This window comes from Schistocerca gregaria, chromosome 1 (genome assembly GCF_023897955.1).
Source record: "Schistocerca gregaria isolate iqSchGreg1 chromosome 1, iqSchGreg1.2, whole genome shotgun sequence".
Lineage (NCBI taxonomy): Eukaryota > Metazoa > Arthropoda > Insecta > Orthoptera > Acrididae > Schistocerca > Schistocerca gregaria.
In genome coordinates, this window is record NC_064920.1 from 1,010,878,773 (window position 1) to 1,010,900,540 (window position 21,768).

The 21,768-nt window shown below is 42.0% G+C and overlaps 1 protein-coding gene across 2 annotated transcripts in view; it reads left to right on the top strand.

The window, feature by feature from the left end:
- LOC126278723 (translation initiation factor IF-2-like) overlaps positions 1 to 21,768 on the top strand; it is a 272,301-nt gene that overhangs the window by 163,885 nt on the left and 86,648 nt on the right. For both annotated transcript variants that reach the window (XM_049978999.1, XM_049979007.1), the window contains exon 2: positions 21,316 to 21,463. In XM_049978999.1, coding sequence (XP_049834956.1) covers positions 21,461 to 21,463 — 3 coding nt within the window. In that variant the 5' untranslated portion in view covers positions 21,316 to 21,460. The remainder of the gene's footprint in view (positions 1 to 21,315; positions 21,464 to 21,768) is intronic.

Consider the following 21,768-nt stretch of genomic DNA (forward strand, 5'->3'; position numbering starts at 1 on the left):
CCTATAACATAGTTACAAATTTATAGGAAAAGACATTTGTTATATGAAAAGTGTAAGTACTGACTAACAATAAAAGACAGAGGCAATACTTACATGTCACATATAAAATAATTAACAGGCCAGAAGGGTTTTAGTCACAAAATATATAAAAAGAAATGCGTGAAAGCGAGCCATTATGGGATGGTCGTACCTGTACAGCCACAGGTTGCAACGGATTGAGGCACCCGCGATAAACAAGTGCGGGCAGGTGAACATGACATTACACCGAGAGTGCCATCTAGCAGCCGCACCCACAACTTGGCTACTTAACATTCAAGTGTAGGCAGATGAAAATTACAATGAATATTGTTCAGTACATATTGCAAAAAGTGATATTTTGTTTAACAGCGACAGATAAAGTAACATTTTGTCTTCATCAGAGCTTAGCAGAACAGTTTGAAACATAAAAACGTCGTTATAGAAAATACAGGAAGGGCTGAATGACACAGCTTGTAGAAAGCGATATAACATGAAATACAACCAATAAACAATCTAATTAACGAAAAATTATGAATTAACTTAGATGAAAAAAAAAAACATTTTGGTAAACTGCGCAAGGAGACCTGAAATTAAATGTCAAGTAACGGCTTTATACCGTTGAAGAAACTTTTATTACGCAACTGCAGCTGTTCATTGAGATTGACACCATCACTTGGAGAAAGATGTTTAAAAATCTCTAATTCTTCCAGAATGTCTAATTTACGTCAAATTTACGTCCTTTCTTTTCGGTGTGCAAAATGTTGATGTCGCAAATAGCTTCAGGCGCGTGACCTGTAATTAGAAGCTGGTCGGCAAAAGACGAATTTTGGGGGCTAGCGCCATTTTTTCTCAAAAGGTGTTCTTTATATCTGGTTGTAAAGGCACATCTTGTTTGTCCCACGTAGTAAGAAGAGCAGGCATCGCAGACAATCTTATAGACGCCAGAACTTCGTAAAGAGGAACGAATCGATTTTAAACTATGAATGAAGATTTTTTTCAAATTATTATTCGTAGAAAATGTAACGTTGCAGTTGTATTTATTACGAAGGAGGCGTTGGATCTGATAGGAGATGGGCCCCGCGAATGGAACAGAGAAATACTACTGTTACCAAGTTCGATGGTGAAAGATATTTTCTCATGAAGATCTACAGCTACATCTACATCCATACTCCGCAAGCCACCTGACGGTGTGTGGCGGAGGGTACCCTGAGTACCTCTAACGGTTCTCTCTTCTATTCCAGTCTCGTATTGTTCGTGGAAAGAAGGATTATCGGTATGCTTCTGTGTGGGCTCTAATCTCTCTGATTTTATCTTCATGGTCTCTTCGCGGGATATACGTAGGAGGGAGCAATATACTGCTTGACTCTTCGGTGAAGGTATGTTCTCCAAACTTTAACAAAAGACCGTACCGAGCTACTGAGCGTCTCTTCTGCAGAGTCTTCCACTGGAGTTTATCTATCATCTCCGCAACGCTTTCGCGATTACTTAATGATCCTGCAACTAAGCGCACTGCTCTCCGTTGGATCTTCTCCATCTCTTCTATCAACCCTACCTGGTACGGATCCCACACTGCTGAGCAGTATTCAAGCAGTGGGCGAATAAGCGTACTGTAACCTACTTCCTTTGTTTTCGGATTGTATTTCCTTAGGATTCTTCCAATGAATCTCAGTCTGGCATCTGCTTTACCGACGATCAACTATGGAATTAACTGCTTCCAATTGCTGACCTGCTATTTTGTAGCTAAATGATCAGGGATCTATCTTTCTATGTATTCGCAGCACATTACACCTGTCTACATTGAGATTGAATTGCCATTCCCTGCACCATGCGTCAATTCGCTGCAGATCCTCCTGCATTTCAGTACAATTTTCCATTGTTACAACCTCTCGATACACCACAGCGTCATCTGCAAAAAGCCTCAGTGAACTTCCGATGTCATCCACAAGGTCATTTTGTGTATATTGTGAATAACAACGGTCCTATGACACTCCCCTGCGGCATACCTGTAATCACTGATCGTTGAAGAGAGTACAAATAAGGTCAATGCCATCAGCAGGTTCCTTGTAGCTGTTTAAAATATCATCAACGAATCTGAAATAGGAGAGAACGCCTAGTGATGTAGCTGAAAAACAATTAAAGAACTTTTCTTCTAGAGAGTTGATAAAACTATCGGCAGGGATACCAGCTAAGGGATTTCCCATAGCGAGACCGTGGGATTTCTGACACCATTGTACATTTAATTCAAAATAGTTGTACTTGACTACGACTGTGATGAGATTTATGAAGTCAGTGATTTTTTCGTCTTTTTTGAAATGAAAAATGTTTTCTACGATGGTAAGCGTTTCCTGTAAGGGACATTAGTATGAAGATTTTTGATGTGTAATGAAAACAACTTGGTGTCTGAACTGCAGTCTAAATCTTTTATTTTTTGGACTAAGGCGTGGCTATTGGGGACGGAATAATTGTTCTCGAAAACGAATTTTTTAAAGAATTTCATGTAGAAATTGGGCCAAATCATGGTACGCGCTATTCATACTATTAGATATCGGCCGTATCGGATGGTTGGCCTCGTGGATTTTAAATTTAGACCGAAGTATTGTATAAAAAGCTGTAAATAAGGCTGTTGATTGCCCAGACTCGTTGAGTGACGTAGATGCTTGGGATCTCCCGTGGTAGGTAGGACTAAACTTATAGAACGATGATGGTTATCTTACTCGTTAGCGCGTGCTCGGACTGAGTGGCAGATATATGATCTACGCTGGTCTGGGCGGTGATAGCCACACATTCTTAGGATACAGAAGCTCTTTTCATGACGACGTCGCTACACTTAGAAATAAATAGTCCACGCAGTAGCTCAACGAAGACTTAAAAATTCCACAGTGGTCAGCGCACTGATTTATTGCTCCAGTTGTTTGATGAAGCTCGCAATTTAGTCTTGTTAAGCCGGTTTGGATTTAAGTGAGATCCTATACTGAGTCAAACTCTTAATTCAGTCTGTTTAGTGGTAACTTTATTTTAACGCCGACCGACGCTTAGAATCATTCCATAGTGTGACTATCGGACTAGTATTTATTGCCTTTAGTGTCGATCCGAACTTTGTACAGTTTTGAGCTTGAACACATACTGTATTACCGCTAACTTTAATTATATAATGAGTTTACTATCAACTGTATTGGGGCTTGACCTATTTAAACCTGTTTCATTTTCCTGATGAGATTAGTTACCAGTCTGAATTCAATGTTTGACAAAGCAGAATGAACTACTATCGCTGAGCTTTACAAATTGTAGTTGGAGAACATTATGTAGGTTATTGCACCTATTTTCAGCCGAAAATTGTTTGATCTGATTCATGAATCAGGTAGAGTTTATTATTTGTACTTCAGGAAAGCGACCTGGTGCTGCTGACAGCATCTACTAAGACAACACACGGGAGCCAAACAACTTTTAATTTAAAAGATTCATTGGGCCATTACTTCCTTATCTTCTACCATGTTCTCGCCTTACAGGTTTGCGACTCCTTAAGTTGAACACATCTTTCAGTTTGTTCTTTATTGCCACTATGTCAGTAATATTTATGGCATTGTTCATTATATCAGTTGTGGATTACGAACTCCAGCTGTGCTTTAACAGGTGGTGTAAGTAAGTTGTTTATTTACTGTGAAACAAAATGTGCCGATATATTGTGTGTGTGTGTGTGTGTGTGTGTGTGTGTGCGCGTGCTCGCGTAGGAATAAATTTGTCATGAACAGCGTTTAGCTGCACTTTATCCAGTATATCATGTGCCTGTAACGGCTACAGTGATTGGAAAACTAGTTAATGGTACAGCAAATCTTATCAAACTCGAAAAACGACTCTTTGCATGTTCCACCTACGTAAACAGCCAACTATGGCACTGCTTTGATTTGTCATGATGCTGAATCATACTGACTTCATTGGCATTCAGCACTCAGTTTATTAAGATCTCATCTGTTATTTAATCTGACAGCGCCAATAACGGCCAATGAATTCACATTTCAAAGGATTCCGACGAAAACACCTGAAAATAAGTGCGCATCGAAAGTCATAACCAGCGGCAAGGGCTGAACTTGAGTATATTTGGCACCATTCGTGACACTTAAAATGCAGAGAATTATCGGTAAAACCGGTAAATGTGGTAACACTGTGGTCTACAAAAATTCAGTATCCTGTAGCACCGGTGAGGGCGAATGTATAATTGTTAGTAACGCTAACATGGTCTATATTGTAGAATGAAGTCAAGTAATATGTATCACAAAATGCACCAATACAGGTAGAGTTCTTGACACAAGATAGTCCGGCGCTGGAATTTCCTGTAGTGGGCCAAGTGACTTACTGCGATCGCCTTGCTACTGCCGGCCTTGTCTCAACTACGAGTCATGCAAATATTTTCATCGCCCAATTGCCAACGTGTCACAGTATCGCTGGACGGAGGGGATTTGAAAATGTAAATGCTGTTTACTGTACTTCACAATCTTACTGTGGCGTACGAGGCGTGACTGGAAAGATTTAACAATTGGCTTGTAATTGTACAATGGTGGTACTTACATGCTACTGTGATGCATCTCACTCAAAATAGTCCCCTTCTGACTAAGCACACCCACTCCAACGGTGTTTCCACTTTTGGAAACATTCCCGGAATTTTTTTTTCCTGAAATGTGTTAAGGATGCTCTACGTATTTGCCAGGATGTCTTCAATCGAGTCAAATCGCTTCCCTTTTAGGAAAATTTCAGTCTAGGAAACAGTTAGAAGTCCACAGGGGCCAAATCAGAGGAATATGTCGGTTCTGGAAGCACAGGAATTTTGAATTTGGTCAAAAATTCAACGATGAGGAAAGAACAATGAGCCGCAGCATTGTCAGGGTGCAGTACCCAACTCCTGCCTTTCCACAATGCAGGCTCTTTTTCCGCACCTTTTCGCGCAAACGCTCAAGGATACAGTTGTAGTATTCCTGGTTAATTGTCTGTCCTCCAGGGGTAAATTCATGAAGCACAATACCGGTAGAATCGAAAAAAATCAACAATATTGTCTTCACCTTTGACCGACTTTGCCGTTCTTTTTTCGGTCTTAGTGAACCTGGAGTCTTCCTCTGCGAAGGCTACACTTTAGTTTCTGGATCATATCCATATACCCCCAATTCGTCACCTGTAATTACCCTGTTTAACAAATCTGTGTAATTTTTAGTCCAATTAATCAATTCTTGGCACACGTCAAGTCGGTATTGTCTCTGGTCACTTGACATCACTTTTCGAATGAATTTTGCGGACACTCGACGCATGTACAGACCTTCACTTAAAATTGACTGAACTGCATGGAAACTTAAAGTAAGTTCATTACTAATCTCCGTAATTGTAATTCTACGGTAAAAACGTACTAAGTCGCAAACTTTCACAACATTTTCGTTCGGTTTTGAGGTGGAAGGACGGCCGGATTGTGGTTCATCTTCAAATGATTCGCAGCCATTTTAAAATCTGTTGAACCAGACTAAAACATTTGACTGGCTCATACAATTATGTACAGAAGCTGTTTTTAATAGTTCGTAAGTCTTCGTAGCTTATTTCCCGGTTTTAAAACAAAGTTTCACACAAACTCGTTACTCCGTTTTTACATCCATTTTCAAGCAGACAGAATCCGGCAACAAACCCTAGCAGACCCACAGTCAACCAGCTGCCACAACGAACTGAATAAAGGAAACGCAGTTTCCTTGAACGAAAGGACAAGGTAATGACTCACTCCCCACCCTCCATGTACCTGCCCGCCAAACCAGTAAGCAGTAGCAGACACATTCTTAAAACTTTCTAGTCACATCTCGTAGCTTTTTTTCTCTATGGGCTTTTTGGACCGGTACTGACCATATGACACTATTCAGCCTGTGTTTATTTATTTACAATAGCGATAATGTAATACTTGAAAACGAATTATACAAATATAAGAAATACTACGACGACTGTTCTGTCTACACTGTGTCCTTGTTAAAAGCGTCTCCACAGGTGTTCAAAAAGGAAACTTCGTAAACAGTTGAGAAGTGCAGGAAAATGAAATTTTCAAATCAGTTAGCTAACTGGAAGCACACTTTTTATCAATTATAATAGGAGATCCCATAAACCACAAGTACCTAACTGCTGTTGGTCTTTTATATTGTTGTAATTTGAAGTGGAGATTGAATAGCGTCTACAACTACTGTCCAGTTTCCGCTTTTCACAATGCAACATTGCACACGATTACATTTTTATTCACTGTATACGCGGTTGAGCACCTTCTATAGAAATAGTTTCGAATTTGATTTGAGGAAACTACAATAATTATTTTCTAGTAGAGTGTGTGTATCCAGACCATAACTACCTTCTTGAGTGTAGTGTGACTACCCTTCGGAGGGTATTTCGTTCGTTTTTTGATGCTGAATTTCCGTCAGCTGTTGTAAGTGACTGCTCCTGTGTTGCGAAAATAAAGTGTTGTTTATAATATGTAAGCCACCCATACTAACGAAAAAATGTCAGAACATTTACATGTTCAGTGTTATGAAATTAGTACAAATACTCTCATCATCATTTTAATTTAATTCTTGTGGATGTGTGACAGTATTGTGATGTAATATATTCGATTGTTATGGCCATTTTAAACCGTTACTGACGCTTTCGAGTACACTTCATTACCCAGCGAAAGACCACAAGTGATAGTGATTGAAAAGCAGAGTAGTTTACACATTTGACGTTGCTAGCAATCCAGATGCATTTTATTCATATTTACACAGTCTGTAGAAATCTGTGCTTAAAGAGCCAACTCTATTCATAGATTTGATTCTATATTTTCTACAAGTAAAGAGTAAGTTTTGCGATTGGCTGAAACGAACCTGATATTGCTTTTAAGTATTGTGTACTGCATGTTTAGTTTCTGTGGAGTATTTGGGCAAATATGAACTTAAGTCTGCTTCGGTTTTTGGTGAAGTATAAATAATGTTGAATATTCACTACAGATTAGAATTGAGTGCCAAACTATCGCCTTTGTTTCTTGGGTTTGCGCTCCTACAATTGAACCATCCAATCAGATCTCAAGAAGCGACTTCTAACTTCACTACACCTCTATCCTTCAATTTAAATCCTGCAGAGATTGTGCTGAACCGGATGGAGAAGCACATCACAAATAATAATGCAGCGAAGGAACTAGCTTTACCAGAGTCACGAGGCACTGAGGTCAGTAGTCAGCACTCAGTAGTTCTTCTAAAATCTTCCCTCTACTAATGAACATACTGTCTAACTGAAACGTCTGTCACAGTGGATCAGCTGGAAGATCTCTGAGGACAGAAACCAAATTTGTGGTTTCGAACACGCTGTCCTCCAGAGCATAACACATGAAAATATCGAACATGGTGTTTTAACTTCTCTGAATCTGTATTACTCTTCACGATTAATATTCAGAGTGGCCGAAATCTTGAGCTAAATGACGAGTCTGAATACAGTGTTTTCTTTACCTGTAAAAGAAAAGGCTAATAAAAGAATTGTTCACACGTGTTTTTGAACTAAGCGCAATTCTCCGTAAAAGCAGACCACATCAGTTAAAAAAAGACAAGACACTGCCCTTGGATCGAGGCTGTCCTCCCTCACAGTTTTACCATTTATGGTTACATCACTGCTATTCAAATAAGAAGATGGCTAACTTTGTCCGCCCCCGGTAGCTGACTGGTCAGCGCAACAGAATGTCAATCCTAAGGACCTGGGTTCGGTTCCCGGCTGGGTCGGAGATTTTCTCCGCTTAGGGACTAGGTGTTGTGTTGTCTTAATCATCATCATTTCATCCCCATAGACGCGCAAGTCGCCGAAGTGGCTTCAAATCGAAAGACTTGCACTCGTCGAAAGCTCTACCCGACGGGAGGCCCTAGTCACACGACAACACGCACGCATTATTATGGCTAACTTTATAAACTGAAGCGCCATACAAACTGGTATAGGTATGCGTATTCAAATACACAGACATGTAAACGGGGGGCAGAATACGGCGCCGCGGTCGACAACGTCTGTGTAACACAAGTGTCTGGCGCAGTTGTTACGATCGGTTACTGCTGGCAGATTTAGGTGAATTTGAACGCGACACAGAATTCCCGAGATAGCGATGAAGTGGGACAATCCAGTACGACCATTTCACGAGTTTACTGCGAATATCAGAAATCCGGTAAAACATCAGTTCTCGACATCGCTGCGGCCGGAAAAGATCCTGCAAGAACGGAACCAACGACGACTGAAGTAAATCTTTCAAGGTGACAGAAGCCCAACCCTTCCGCAAATTGTTGCAGATTTTAATGCTGGACCATCAACAAGTGTCGACATGCGAACCATTCAATGATACGTAATCGATACGGGCTTTCGCAGCCGAAGGCCCACTCGTGTAGCTTTGATGACTATACGACACAAAGCTTTATGCCTCGCCTGGGCCCGTCAGCACCGACATTGGACTGTTGATGACTGGAAACATGTTGCCTGGTCGGACGAGTCTCGTTTGAAATTGTATCGAGCAGATGGACGAGTACGGGTATGGAGACAACCTCATGAATCCATAGACCCTGAATGTCAGCAGGGGACTGTTCAAGCTGGTGGAGGCTCTTACAGAGTTTATGTGGGCGTGTGCAGTTGGAGTGATATTGGAGCCCTGATACGTCTAGATACGACTCTGACAGAAGCATCCTGTCTTATAACCAGCATTCATTCATGTCCATTATCTATTCCTACGGACTTGGACAATTAAAACAGGACAATGCGACACCCCCACACGTCCAATTTGCTACAGAGTGGCTCCTGAATATAAACACTTCCGCTGGCATCCAAACTCCCCAGACATGAACGTTATTGAACATTTCTGGGATGCCTTGCAAGGATTTATGGAAAGACCTGCAAGATACATGGTGTCAGTTCCCTCCAGCAGTGCTTCAGACATTAGTCGAGTCCATGCCACGTCGTGTTCCGTCGCTTCTGCGTGCTCGCGGGGCCCTATACGATATTAGGCAGGTGTACCAGTTTCTTTGGCTCATCAGTGTGGATTCAACTGCCGACTTACTCACAGACAATTCAAATGAGGATGTAAAATTTACGGGATTACATTGAATCAATTCCAGAAAACCTCCCCGTGTAAAACCACCCACGCAGGCCGATCAGTCGGCCAACCCCCTGCCGGGCGGTTCAGACCCTACACGTATGTCTTTGTGAGGGCGATTGGGTCTGCGGTCCTGGTGCGTCGGCTCCACCGGCGCACAGCTATCTACTAGCCGCGACCGCTATCTTTCATCCCACTCTCCGCCCTCTTCCCTTCTCTATTGGTGTGGTGAAAGTTGCTACACGACTCGGTGCACGTAGGATCTGCCATGCATTCACGGTGTGGCCACACACAGTCAGAGGGGTCAGTGACTCACTGTTTGGGAGGGGTGGGGGAGGGGCGGGGGTGTGACTGATTGGCCGGCCTGCGAATGAGATTCTTGAGTGTCGGAGCTTTATACATGATTTGTTGGCATGCAGTGAGGTTCATAAGGCAAGCGAGATGAGCAGCGCTTCTATCCTCAAGAACCAGGTCAGGAATGATACACTTCTTTTTTATCCCATTTTCTTAGATTTTTCCATTTCTCCACGAGTAATAACCGCCTTCTGGTTGGTGCGTATGCCAGCTGTACTGTGTAACTGAGTCAAACGAATTTTATAGGAGCTTCTCTCTGCCAGCATATGCATGCAGTGTGTGCCTGAGAGCCAAGTAAGGGAGCAAGTTTGAGGGAAACGCTAGGTGGTCTGACATCTCCACGTTACACTGCTGACCTAATGTTCACAAGAAACTGTATTCAGATTAAAAGCACCAACAGGTAACTGTGCGGTCACAGTATCATCATTCTATATGCAAACAAAGTAAAGCAGCAGCTCGTTGTATCTTCAAGTTTCATTTTTATTGCAAGTTTGTTTGGAAGCAAGTGCTGCATCTTCTTAGTTCAACGGAGAACCTGTCAACTGCATTCTTGTGACTCACATGAGTTTTATAGATAGTTCCCCATCAGTGATATACCATATATGTATGTTTAAAATTCTAGTACCTGTCGAGTTTAGTGGCTTACGACTTCACATCGCTCTAAGAGAACCAGATGTAGACTTCCGTTACTCAGTTATCTGTTTGCAATTCTCAATACAAGTTAAGAAATGAAAGTGATGATGAGCTTGCATTCAAGCTAGTAACATAATCGCTTGATGGAACTTGACAGAAAAATCATGTAAAGTTACAAATGAAATAGATTTAGAATGCAGGAATGTTTGAAATTACTTATGAGATTGTAAGTGAGACAATGTATTGTTTAGTTTAACTTTGTACTTTTTAAAGTGAAAGCAAGTAAACGATATTTTGCATTTCACGTCCAGTTTCACCATAAATACATTAACAATACTTTTAGAAACGACTTTAATCTACTACAGATTTGAACAAATCATTCACATTATTAACATAAATATCACATGTTCACTTTCTTGTCGAGCAAATTAAGTCTTTGTCTTAGGAAAAAAAGCTTATTCTGCGTTACATTTCTGCTATTACTTTTTTAATTTACTTCTACAGTAGGAATTCCCTTTTTCAAATACCACATGTACGCTGATGACCTCCAGCTGCATATCAGTGCAAATCAAATAAACCTGAAAATAGATATTGAGAACCCCTACACCGAACTGTGTGCACTACCAAAATAGTCGCAGGATATAGGGTTAAAGATCAAGCCATCCAAAACCCAAGCGGTACTATTTGGTCATTGTAGGCTCATTAACCTGAAATATCGGCAATCCCTATCATCTTTAACACTAAGTCGGTCAAATATTAACTTCTCTCCTTCAGATAAGAATCTGGGAATAGTAATAGGTGAAAATCTAAACTGAAATGAGCACATAAAGGCAATGTGCAAGAAGACATAAGCATCTCTCCAAGCTGTACAAAAATCTGAAAAGCTCTTTCCTCTTTAACTGAAAAAGAAACTTGTACAAACACTTCCAATTATTGATTTCAGCAATATTATCCTGAAACGCAATTCTCAAGGAAGCTCACAGCACCTAGGACTGGTTATGTATGTCAATGTGCTTAATATCTGTGATTTTCGGCTCTTGGATCATATTTTACCGTCATCTGCACAACTATCACGTTGGCGTGCACACAAGCGCAGATTTCCATACCTTTTGTCTTTCCTCTTGTCTTATCAATGTACACTGTCCCCCATATTTCTTTCCGACCCTAACACACTTGCCTGAACGGCATGGCACGAAAATCCGTCCCTATGAGAGCAAAATTCTTTCTGTCACACACCATCGTTCAGGCACTTCTCGAAGTCCTTCTCAGTGGCAGGAATCCGGCTTTTGAATACTTCATGGAGTATATTAGAGAACCGAACAATATCTCCACCTTCAGAATACAGTTAATAACATATCTACTATCATCATCATCATCATCATCATTTAAGACTGATTATGCCTTTCAGCGTTCAGTCTGGAGCATAGCCCCCTTGTAAAATTCCTCCATGATCCCCTATTCAGTGCTAACATTGGTGCCTCTTATGATGTTAAATCTATCACTTCAAAATCATTCTTAACCGAATCCAGGTAAGTTCTCCTTGGTCTGCCCCGACGCCTCCTACCCTCTACTGCTGAACCCATGAGTCTCTTGGGTAACCTTGCTTCTCCCGTACGTGTAACATGACCCCACCATTTAAGCCTGTTCGCCCTGACTGCTACATCTATAGAGTTCCAGAATGAGATTTTCACTCTGCAGCGGAGTGTACGCTGATATGAAACTTCCTGGCAGATTAAAACTGTGTGCCCGACCGAGACTCGAACTCGGGACCTTTGCCTTTCGCGGGCAAGTGCTCTACCAACTGAGCTACCGAAGCACGACTCACGCCCGGTACTCACAGCTTTACTTCTGCCAGTATCCGTCTCCTACCTTCCAAACTTTACAGAAGCTCTTCTGCGAAACATGCAGAACTGCACCGAAGCACGACTCACGTCCGGTACTCACAGCTTTACTTCTGCCAGTATCCGTCTCCTACCTTCCAAACTTTACAGAAGCTCTTCTGCGAAACATGCAGAACTGCACTATGTTGCCATCCTGTGAGAATATGCATCCTAAGTACTTGAAACTGTCCACCTGTTCTAACTTTGTTCTTCCTATTTGGCACTCGCTCCGTTTATATCTCTTTCCCACTGACATTACTTTCGTTTTGGAGATGCTAATCTTCATATCATAGTCCTTACATTTCTGATCTAGCTCTGAAATATTACTTTGCAAACTTTCAATCGAATCTCCCATCACAACTAAGTCATCCGCATATGCAAGACTCCCTATTCTGTGTTCACATATCTTAATCTCACCCAGCCAGTCTATTGTTTTCAACATGTGATCCATAAATAATATGAACTACAGTGGAGACAGGTTGCAGCCTTGTCTTACCCCTGAAACTACTCTGAACCATGAACTCAATTTACTGTCAAATCTAACTGCTGCCTGACTATCCATGTAAAGACCTTTAATTGCTTGCAAAAGTTTGCCTCTTATTCCATAATCTCGTAGAACAGACAATAACTTCCTCCTAGGAACCCGGTCATATGCCTTTTCTAGATCTATAAAGCATAGATACAGTTCCCTGTTCCACTCATAACACTTCTCCATTATTTGCCGTAAGCTAAAGATCTGGTCCTGACAATCTCTAAGAGGCTTAAACCCACACTGATTTTCATCCAATAGGTTCTCAACTAATACTCGCACTTTCCTTTCAACAATACCTGAGAAGATTTTACCCACAACGCTGATTAAAGATATACCTCTGTAGTTGTTACAATCTTTTCTGTTTCCATGTTTAAAGATTGGTGTGATTACTGCTTTTGTCCAGTCTGATGGAACCTGTCCCGACTCCCAGGCCATTTCATGGTGTGGGTTCCTGTAGTCATGTCCTAGTTCATGAACCACGGGCAACGTATGAGTGGCCAAGTAAGTGGTCCTGACAGTCGGGATACCAGTTACTTTGTAATAAGGCTGGGCATCTCGGACATATTCTGAGTCGTGGTCACCTTTGTGCTCATACGGCAAAGACTACCAAATCCACCGGTTAGTCCCTCAGCCGTTAGGGGTAAAACCCAATGGGACTCGGGGCAAGTAAGGCTAGCAACCTGCTTCCCTGATACTTTAAATATGATGCTGGCAACAATCAGAGCAAAATGCCTCGGACCTTTGGAGGTGACGGAGTCCCACCTCTAACTGACAACCCAGGGACTCCTAAGATACGACTTGGCAAACAAATGGTAATGAGATGGGGAGCTATTAATATCAATGGGGGCTACTCTGGGAAGAAGGTAGAGCTGGCAGAGGCTGCAAGTAAGATGGGGCTGGATGTTTTAGCTGTTAGTGACATTCGGGTAAGGGGTGAGAAAGAAGAGGAAGTGGGAGAATACAAGGTCTACCTGTCAGGAGTCAAAGCAGGAATAACACAATGGGGTGTAGGGCTTTACATCAGGAAAGAAATGGAACCCAGCGTAGTTGCAATAAGGTATGCAAACGAACAACTGATGTGGATAGATTTGACAGTGTCTAGCAAGAAAATTAGGATTGTGTCAGTATATTCGCATTGTGAACGGACAGATCAAGATAAGATGAATAGTTTTTATGAGGCACTCACTGATGTAGTTGTTAGAGTAAAGGACAAGGACAGTGTTCTGCTCATGGGTTATTGGAAATCGAACAGAAGGGTATGAAAAGGTTATGGGTAAATTTGGAGAGGATATGGAGGCCAACAGGAACGGGAAACAACTCTTGGATTTCTGTGCCAATATGGGCTTAGTAATCACTAATTCCTTTTTTAAACATAAGAACATTCACCGGTATACTTGGGAAGGCAAGGGAACCAGATCTGTCATTGACTATATAATAACAGATCAGGAATACAGGAAGGCTGCGAGAGACACACGTGTATTCAGGGGATTCGATGATGACACTGATCATTATTTAATCTGCAGTGAAATTGGGATTGTGAGGCCGAAACTGTAGGTCAGGTCCATATGTAGGAGGATAAGAGTGGAGAAACTTCAGGATAAGGAAATCAGGAGCAAGTTCATATTAGCAATCTCAGAAAGGTACCAGTTAGTTGAATGTAGTCAATTACAGTCATTGGAACGGAATGGGCAAGGTACAGAGACACAGTACTAGAAGTGGCTAAAGAATGTCTTGGAACAGTAGTGTGTAAAAGTAGGATGAAGCAAACAGCTTGGTGGAATGACACAGTCAAGGCAGCCTGTAAAAGGAAAAAGTAGGCTTATCAAAAATGGCTACGTACTAGAACTCAGGTAGACAGAGAAAGAAAAAAAGCCAAACAGATAATTGCAGCATCCAAGAAGAAATCTTGGGAAGACATTGGAAACAGGTTGGAGACTATGGGTCAAGCTGCTGGAAAACCATTCTGGAGTGTAATTAGCCATCTTCGAAAGGGAGGTAAGACGGAAATGACAAGTATTTTGGACAGGTCAGGAAAACTGCTGGCGAATCCTGTGGATGCCTTGGGCAGATGGAGGGAATATTTTGAAGAGTTGCTCAATGTAGGAGAAAATACGATCAGTTATGTTTCAGATTTCGAGGTACAATGGGATAGGAATGATGATGGAAATAGGATCACATTTGAGGAAGTGGAGAAAATGGTCAATAGATTGCAGTGCAATAAAGCATCTGGGGTGGATGAAATTAAGTCGGAAATCATCAAATACAGTGGAATGTCAGGTCTTAAATGGCTACATATCTACTAAAACAACAATAATGATCACTATTGTCCCTGTGCACCCTCATTAACCTTGTACATCCTTCTCTCCAACCAGATATTTTTCGTTTTCCAGTATTCTTAGCCAATGAGCCTTCTGAAATTTCCTTTCCTCAGAACTGGCTCTGTTCCATACACCGATAAATTCTTTGGATAAATTCTAGTGACCGATTCCACTCGTTGGGTTAGAGGAATGACATTCCTAAGGCAAAGACGCTACGTATAGGCAATCTATGAAAGCAAACGAATGTACACTACTGGCCATTAAAATTGCTAGACCACGAAGATGACGTGCTACAGACGCGAAATTTAACCTATAGGAAGAATATGATGTGATATGCAAAGGATTAGCTTTTCAGAGCATTCACACAAAGTTGGCACCGGTGGCGACATCTACAACGTGCCAACATGAGGAAAGTTTCCAACCGATTTCTCATACACAAACAGCAGTTGACCGGCGTTGCCTGGATGAAACGTTGTTACGATGCCTCGTGTAAGGAGGAGAAATGCGTACCATCACGTTTCCGACTTTGGTAAAGGCCGGATTGTAGCCTATCGCGATGGTGGTTTATCGTATCGCGGCATTGCTGCTCGCGTTGGTCGAGGTCCAATGACTGTTAGCAGAATATGGAATAGGTGGGTTCAGTAGGGGAATATGGAACGCCGTGCTGTATTCCAGCGGCCTCGTATCACTAGCAGTCGAGATGACAGGCACGTCTCAATCCCTGAGTCAACAAATGGGTACGTTTGCAAGACAACAACCATCAGCACGAACAGTTCGACGTCGTTTGCAGCAGCATGGACTATCAGCTCGGAGACCATGGCTGCGGTTACCCTTGACGCTGCATCACAGACAGGAGCGCCTGCGCTGGTGTACTCGACGACGAACCTGTGTACATGAATGGCAAAACGTCATTTTTTCGGATAAATCCAGGTTATGTTTACAGCATCATGATGGTTGCATCCGTATTTGGCGACATCGCGGTGAACGCACATTGTAAGCGCGTATTCGTCATCGCCATACTGGTGTATCACCCGGCATGATGGTATGGGGTGGCATTGGTTACACGTCTCGGTCACCTCTTGTGACCGCATTGACGGCACTTTGAACAGTGGACGCTACATTTCAGATGTGTTACGACCCGTGGCTCTACCCTTCATTCGATCCCTGCGAAACCCTAAATTTCAGCATGTTGCAGGTTCTGCACGGGCCTTTCTGGATACAGAAAATGTTCGACTGCAGCCCTGGCCAGCACATTCTCCAGATCTCTCATCAATTGAAAACGTCTGGTCAATGGTGGCCGAGCATCTGGCTCGTCACAATACGCCAGTCACTACTCTCGATGAACTGTGGTATCGTGTTGAAGCTGCATGGGCAGCTGTACCTGTACACGCCATCCAAGCTCTGTTTGACTCAATGCCCAGGCGCATCAAGGCCGTTACTACGGGCCGAGGTGGTTTTTCTGGGTACTGATTTTTCAGGATCTATGCCCCCAAATTGCGTGAAAGCGTAATCACATGTCAGTTCTAATATAATATATATGTCCAATGAATACTCGTTTATCATCTGCATTTCTTCTTGGTGTAGCAATTTTAATGGCCAGCAGTGTAGCATACGATAAAATCAGTCACATTCATGCAGTTATTTACTTAGTCACAAATTATATCTAAAGAATTGAAGATAACGAAAATAATTAAGAAAATAATTGAAAACAAATTTTCATGTGTGAGAAGAAGTTGTGTGAGTAAAGAAGAACAGAGAACTTTTAAATTGCATTACTGTAATACGCCTGGTGAAGTCAGACTGTTATAAAATAGCATTAATTTTACTATTAATTATTGAATATGACGGGACAAGCGCAGGAAAGTTTGTGTTTTGGGCGGGGAGAAACTAAAATGTAACGGGAAAATGAAATAAATGATGACAAATACGAAACAGTTGTGTGGTGCCCCGAGAATTTCGACGCAAATTCTAGAGACCCTCGCCTTTCCACTGTCTCGAACACCCGATGTTTTACGTACGAGAGTGAGAGACGAGAGAGTGTCTACCTCACGCCGTTTGTCTGTGTGCCCAGGGTGGACGTGTATCAAGAGAATGCTACAATGTGGACGGTTGATGGACGCGGGCAAGTGGTTACCGCACACGCCACAGAAGCTACATGCCCAGTCTTTATTGTGAACAGTTGAATAATATTATAACAAAAAAAAAGACGCTTAACTTGCTTACTGACTCTCTAGAGATTCTGATGGTGGACTTGCGAGAACTTTGAGAAATTTCTCGAACTGAATTTGTTGTAAAATTACTTAATAGTTTCTGACGGACCGCGAGTCATTCGGCTTAGGAAATATTGTTTATTTATGTGAAAACCGTTATGTGGTGTTCTGTTTGTGGAAGTGAAAATATAGTGGGATTGATTTAAAAGTATCTTGAGTGTACGGATAAGAAGTTGGGGAGATCGACGCACTCGGTTATCCTGAAAGAAAATCTACATCTACATCTACATTGATACTCTGCAAAACACATTTAAGTGCCTGGTAGAGGGTTCATCGAACCACCTTCACAATTCTCTATTATTAAAATCTCGTACAGCGCGCGGAAAGAATGAACACCTGTATCGGCAAAGCAGTGAGAGTCTTGCACACCAGCAACACTCTGGTTCCTGTAGTCGCCGGAAACCGCTAGAGTAGCACGAAATGCGGAGAAACCAACAAACTAAGTTCTAAAAGAAAAGCCAGTGCATGACTAACGAATATCTGCAAAAAATAAAGAATATTTGAATCGATAACCAGAATTAACCTATGTAGGTAAATTACAGATTACAGCCGCTCCGCGATTCATATGTAAATTATTTTTGCAATGTTATTCATTAAAAAATGATAGAATTTCTACATTTGCAATTGCTCTCTAAAACTACTGCAGTGTATAATAAAAACTGGAATCGGTAACTAGAACTGAACTTTTATATAGGTCAATTCTAGTTACCGATTCCAAAATTAGTAGCTTTTTTACAGTAGATCAGAGAAAAATTATAAGTACAGAAATCATATTAGTCTATATTTTAATGCCCGCATGTGCTGAAGAAACAATTAATTAATGAATAAGCGAAGGGTTAGAATCGGTAATTAGAATTGAAATACACTCCTGGAAATGGAAAAAAGAACACATTGACACCGGTGTGTCAGACCCACCATACTTGCTCCGGACACTGCGAGAGGGCTGTACAAGCAATGATCACATGCACGGCACAGCGGACACACCAGGAACCGCGGTGTTGGCCGTCGAATGGCGCTAGCTGCACAGCATTTGTGCACCGCCGCCGTCAGTGTCAGCCAGTTTGCCGTGGCATACGGAGCTCCATCGCAGTCTTTAACACTGGTAGCATGCCGCGACAGCGTGGACGTGAACCGTATGTGCAGTTGACGGACTTCGAGCGAGGGCGTATAGTGGCATGCGGGAGGCCGGGTGGACGTACCGCCGAATTGCTCAACACGTGGGGCGTGAGGTCTCCACAGTACATCGATGTTGTCTCCAGTGGTCGGCGGAAGGTGCACATGCCCGTCGACCTGGGACCGGACCGCAGCGACGCACGGATGCACGCCAAGACCGTAGGATCCTACGCAGTGCTGTAGGGGACCGCACCGCCACTTCCCAGCAAATTAGGGACTCTGTTGCTCCTGGGGTATCGGCGAGGACCATTCGCAACCGTCTCCATGAAGCTGGTCTGCGGTCCCGCACACCGTTAGGCCGTCTTCCGCTCACGCCCCAACATCGTGCAGCCCGCCTCCAGTGGTGTCGCGACAGGCGTGAATGGAGGGACGAATGGAGACATGTCGTCTTCAGCGATGAGAGTCGCTTCTGCCTTGGTGCCAATGATGGTCGTATGCGTGTTTGGCGCCGTGCAGGTGAGCGCCACAATCAGGACTGCATACGACCGAGGCACACAGGGCCAACACCCGGCATCATGGTGTGGGGAGCGATCTCCTACACTGGCCGTAAACCTCTGGTGATCGTCGAGGGGACACTGAATAGTGCACGGTACATCCAAACCGTCATCGAACCCACCGTTCTACCATTCCTAGACCGGCAAGGGAACTTGCTGTTCCAACAGGACAATGCACGTCCGCATGTATCCCGTGCCACCCAACGTGCTCTAGAAGGTGTAAGTCAACTACCCTGGCCAGCAAGATCTCCGGATCTGTCCCCCATTGAGCATGTTTGGGACTGGATGAAGCGTCGTCTCACGCGGTCTGCACGTCCAGCACGAACGCTGGTCCAACTGAGGCGCCAGGTGGAAATGGCATGGCAAGTCGTTCCACAGGACTACATCCAGCATCTCTACGATCGTCTCCATGGGAGAATAGCAGCCTGCATTGCTGCGAAAGGTGGATATACACTGTACTAGTACCGACATTGTGCATGCTCTGTTGCCTGTGTCTATGTGCCTGTGGTTCAGTCAGTGTGATCATGTGATGTATCTGACCCCAGGAATGTGTCTATATAGTTTCCCCTTCCTGGGACAATGAATTCACGGTGTTCTTATTTCAATTTCCAGGAGTGTATATAGATCGTCAATTCTAGTTACTAATTCCAACTATTCGATGGTTCATAATTTTGGGTCATACTTGCAGTAAATCTGTGGACTCTGTTTTTGTAAGGCTTATATATTTCTTATTGATCTCAGAACTACAACGAAAAACTATTAATTATTGTAGGTACAGCTGCCAAATCTTTCTCTTTTTCATATCAGTGAAGAGAGTTACACCATATGTCGAAATCCTGTAACATAGCGTAGATGAATCACGGACTTTGTTCAGTGGTCGCACTGAAAGTTTCCACGTGGTAGGACTATAACATAAACTTATTCCATCAAGTCGCAAATCAAATCATGCATATACACAACGCAACAGAAACTGCCATAACGATCGTTGCAAAAGAGTACCTGAAACTAAATGAGCCATCTTGCGAAAATTGAAAAATGTTCCATTCAGCTATAACAACTTCAAAAGTGAAAGGCCTGGGTACAAACTGAAAGGGCCTGGGTACAAACTGAAAGAGACTGTCACCAGTAACGGATCGAAGGCCATTTGGTTGCCAACAAAAGGAAGCTCCAGTTATAGTTAATACCCTTTTCAAATTGCGATTACTGTGCGGTTCAAGAAGAATCCTGATTTTTTTAAAAACTTAAGTGTGTAAAATGTAGGAAAGAAGGCGCGAAAAGACTATGTCAACAACTCAGAATAGTTGATTACTTACACGCCAATTACTTCTGAGGTCTTTGAACTATCAGACCTGTAAAGCAATTTATTAGTTCATTTGACAGTGCGAAAGTTATATTTAATGATTATTCAAGTTTTTACTTAATTGGAGTAGTTTATGCAAGCTTAACGTTGAATGGTTCAATATTACAAGGGTTTATATTCATGATAACCTAGTGTACATATACTGCCAAAACTTTCAGTTTGTTCATGTCCTGTATATGTAGGGGCTTCAATTCCATCTCGTTTCATGTCTTTATTTCTGGTTGTTATTTGTGTGGCTCATCGCGAGATCCATATGAAATATAATTAATAATTAACAACAACACAAATCAACAGTTTGAAAACACTAGGAGAGAGCCGTGCAAAAACTTGAAATTCTCAGAGGAATGGGTGTGCTGACATCTCGCTGAACAAAAGATGACACACGATATGGACGTCCCTGTACTTAAGAATTATAAATATTTTGTTTCTGTCTATCGGCTGGTTACGCAAAGATTATTTTGTTACCTTCGTCACCACACCACACAGCAAATTAATACGAATAAAATATCAAAATACACTATGAAACCCCTTGCCGTTGGGACCATGATGAATGTTTCATGATATGCTCTGTGTGTTATTTTCACATTTTTCCATAGTAAACTGGATATTTTGTGCTATCTCACATTTCACAGGTGAAGGAGCTGTTTAGAAAGCCTGAAGAATTTCTACACTCCAGAAATTGACAGAAACAAGTCTCATAGTATAAGGCCAATTTTGATTAACAAGTAGTATAGTATAAGGTCAGTTGTACTTAATAAGACTTCGTTTCTACTAGGTTCTTTCATGTAAGGGTTTTTTGGTAAAATAGACATTTCATTAGTGTAAATTATAAAATTCCCATCGACGACTACATCTCTTGAGCACTCAAAAACTTTGAGAAAGTCACATAAAGTGACTGAAAAAAATCCTATTATCGACGTTTGTCATATGTGATAATGAGAAAAAATATCAATTTCCCGTTCCTCATAGTGCTTATATTTCTATGAAAGGTGAATTTTGTGTTGTCCCTCATCATAGTTTAGTGCAACATAGTTATTGTACTTAGCACATAAGTCATTGTTTGCAGCCCCATTGTCTGCTTCAACGTCTTGAATTAGCCATTAGGCAACGATGTCTTTAAATTCTTTAAAAAATAAATATCACGTACATATTTCTACCTTAACTAAAAGTTGTATCCTTCCTTCAGGAAATAAAATGCGGTGAACCATTTGGAAACGCTTCAGCCCTATGAAGCAAAATTTTCTAGTATTACGCTCCAAACAAAACGCCCTTCATCGTTCGGTTCGCTGAAGCCGTAGAAGTGATTATATCATCCAGTAACGGAAGAAAACATGGTAAGTGTAAACCTGTATGAAATTTGTTCGAGTATTTTCTTCATTTGAGATGGTGCACTTGGTATAGTTTCTTGAGTAGCATTTTCAAACTTATTGATATTTATGATACACAAGTGTGTGATTTCGTAAGAAATGCGTGACCATAGAAAAATGAAAAGTGTAATGTAGGTTAATAATAATTATTATGAAAAAGACGAAGTGGAAGCGCCATGTATCTACAGCGAACGTGCTAGCAAGTACTGAAACCTTCCCGTCTCCTCTATATCTCTTTTGTTACGCAACCTTCCCTTCTACAATAACCTATG